This window comes from Gavialis gangeticus, unplaced genomic scaffold, assembly GCF_001723915.1.
Source record: "Gavialis gangeticus isolate Ggan-Ray unplaced genomic scaffold, GavGan_comp1, whole genome shotgun sequence".
Lineage (NCBI taxonomy): Eukaryota > Metazoa > Chordata > Crocodylia > Gavialidae > Gavialis > Gavialis gangeticus.
In genome coordinates this window covers 127,488,699-127,490,880 of record NW_017729024.1, presented here as the reverse complement: position 1 = coordinate 127,490,880, position 2,182 = coordinate 127,488,699, and the positions used below count along the sequence as shown (strand labels likewise).

At 44.3% G+C, this 2,182-nt stretch overlaps 1 protein-coding gene across 2 annotated transcripts in view; it reads left to right on the top strand.

Moving 5' to 3' along the window:
• FAM169A (family with sequence similarity 169 member A) overlaps positions 1-2,182 on the top strand; it is a 79,999-nt gene that overhangs the window by 71,911 nt on the left and 5,906 nt on the right. For both annotated transcript variants that reach the window (XM_019517693.1, XM_019517692.1), the window contains exon 11: positions 604-769. In XM_019517693.1, coding sequence (XP_019373238.1) covers positions 604-769 — 166 coding nt within the window. The remainder of the gene's footprint in view (positions 1-603; positions 770-2,182) is intronic.

Genomic DNA, 2,182 nt, shown 5'->3' with positions numbered 1-2,182 from the left:
AAGAGCCCAGTCCCAGTCCACAGTGGCAGTCCACCTTCACCCCGTGCACAGATCCAGGGGGCACACCCCCCATAGCTCCCCTGGGGTGTATTTTCAGAAGGTAAATGCATAGCTGTCTTTTTTAAAAGTAACATATGTATTCAAATTGCTGTATTTTTCCCATTCAGCATGGGCAGCGCCTGCTCCAGCCCCAGCTCTATTTCCACCCTCACTGCAGGGGCCACAATCTGCCCCCACCCTATGCCCCTTCCCTCTGCCCCTTCCCCCACAACATATTTACCAGCTGGACACCAGCTCTCCAAGCTGCCCGGCTGCATATCAGCAATCGGTATTGGCCGATAGTGGCTTGTTAATAATTAGCCATTGGTATCAGCCCAAAAAAATCTTTATTGGTGCACCCCAATGGATAATTATAACCAATTTATAAATTTTCCATGTATAGAATCTATATATTTTGGGGTCCTCTTAAATTTGAAACTGTGTTGGATTTGGGTAAGTACAGTAATTATGTGGGAAAGTCTTTTTTCATTGTTAAATGGCACCTCTACAGTGATTTGTTTAACCTAAAATAAAAAAAAGACAGCATCTAATTTCCCGTTGCAGGCTTGAACCTGTTGCATGCACATCTGAAAGTTCAGAAGAGTTAGTAGAAGAACGAGACAATACAGTTGAAAATGAGGAAGAATCAGTACCTGAAGATGAGGACACATCATTAATGGAAACAGAAGAGTTACGTACGTCACCATCTGAGAAACAAGATGAGAAGGAGGTAAAATCTGAGTGTACCTGTAGATGTGCTGAGAGTCTGCATCGACATGTTGTAATACTTGATTAATCGAGTCTGCTGGAACATGGTAATTACTGCACTTCACCAGCCTCCTACATCTTGTGTATCAGTGTCCCTGCGCTTCAGAATGGGGGCAGGGGTGCTTCACCTAATGCTCCTTGAACAAACTTTCATTCAAGTGCCCCTGCCACTATTTTGAATCATGAGCACACTGGTGCATGAGATACTCTGGGCGCTTTAATTAGAGCGGCTCTCAGAGCTGCTTTAATTTTAAAGTGCCTCCCCTCCCCCAACCCCCAGAGCACGTGTGGAGCAAGTGCCCTGAATTTGATTGGATGAGACCGAGATGGTGATGGTGACTGAGGAACCCTTTTTTCCATTTACATCTGAGCAAGAGCTAACCATTTTTTCTGTGCTCCTCACTGCCATGACCTATGCTTGTATCTCCTTTTATACAGGATTATTGCAAGCACAATTTAAAGCTGAAGCTTATACAGAATTAGAATTGGGGGAAATTTTCCTTGATTCTTACTGTAACCATTAGGGCCCACAAGATCTTCTGTAAGGTGAATCTCCCCTTGTCCCCAGCTTCCCTTCCCAGTTGCTGTTTGAATGTCACAAAGGAGTTGGAGCAGAGATGAGAATCTGATCCTGTATCTTTAAGGAAAATATGACCCTTTCCAGGAACTGGTGGTTTGTGGTGTAATTATGACTCCTGTCAATTTTAAGCATGTTTTGCCAACATATTAAAAACTTAACTATTATAAATATATGTATTTCATTAACGACATTTTTAAAAATTAAACATAAAAGCTATGTCAGTGTGTAAGTAGAATCTTATATGCTGTGTTTGTGTCAAAGTTTTGCCCCTTGAACTTTGTTACAGTGGATATGTCTACATTGTAACTCAAAGGTCTGTTTGCAGCTTGTAGAGACATACCTGAACTAGGTTTAAACTTCTATCAACAGCTGCATAGCCTTGGCATAGAAGGTCCAGCATGGACTACAAAACCTGGACCATAGATAAATGTCTAGTTCATACTGAACTTCATGCCACTATAGGTACAATACTACCAATATCCAAGCTAACTTGGGTATCTTTTTACAAGTTGCATTCACACCTTTTTGGATTGCACTGTAGACAATACCTGTTGATGTTCTAGTGCAGGGGTTTTCCACCTTTTTGGATCAGTGTACCCCCGGCAGCTGGATGCGGAGTGGGGAGTGGATGGTGGGGCTGGCACGCAGCCAAACGTGGAGTGGTGGCAGCCACTGCATGCGAGCTTCTCCCACGCCTGGCTGGTTGGGTGGTGCCTGAGTGGCAGCGTGGGATTGTGCGTGGCAGGGCTATGTCCCCGCCCGCCCACCCATACTCCCTAGGGCCTTCTCAAGTAC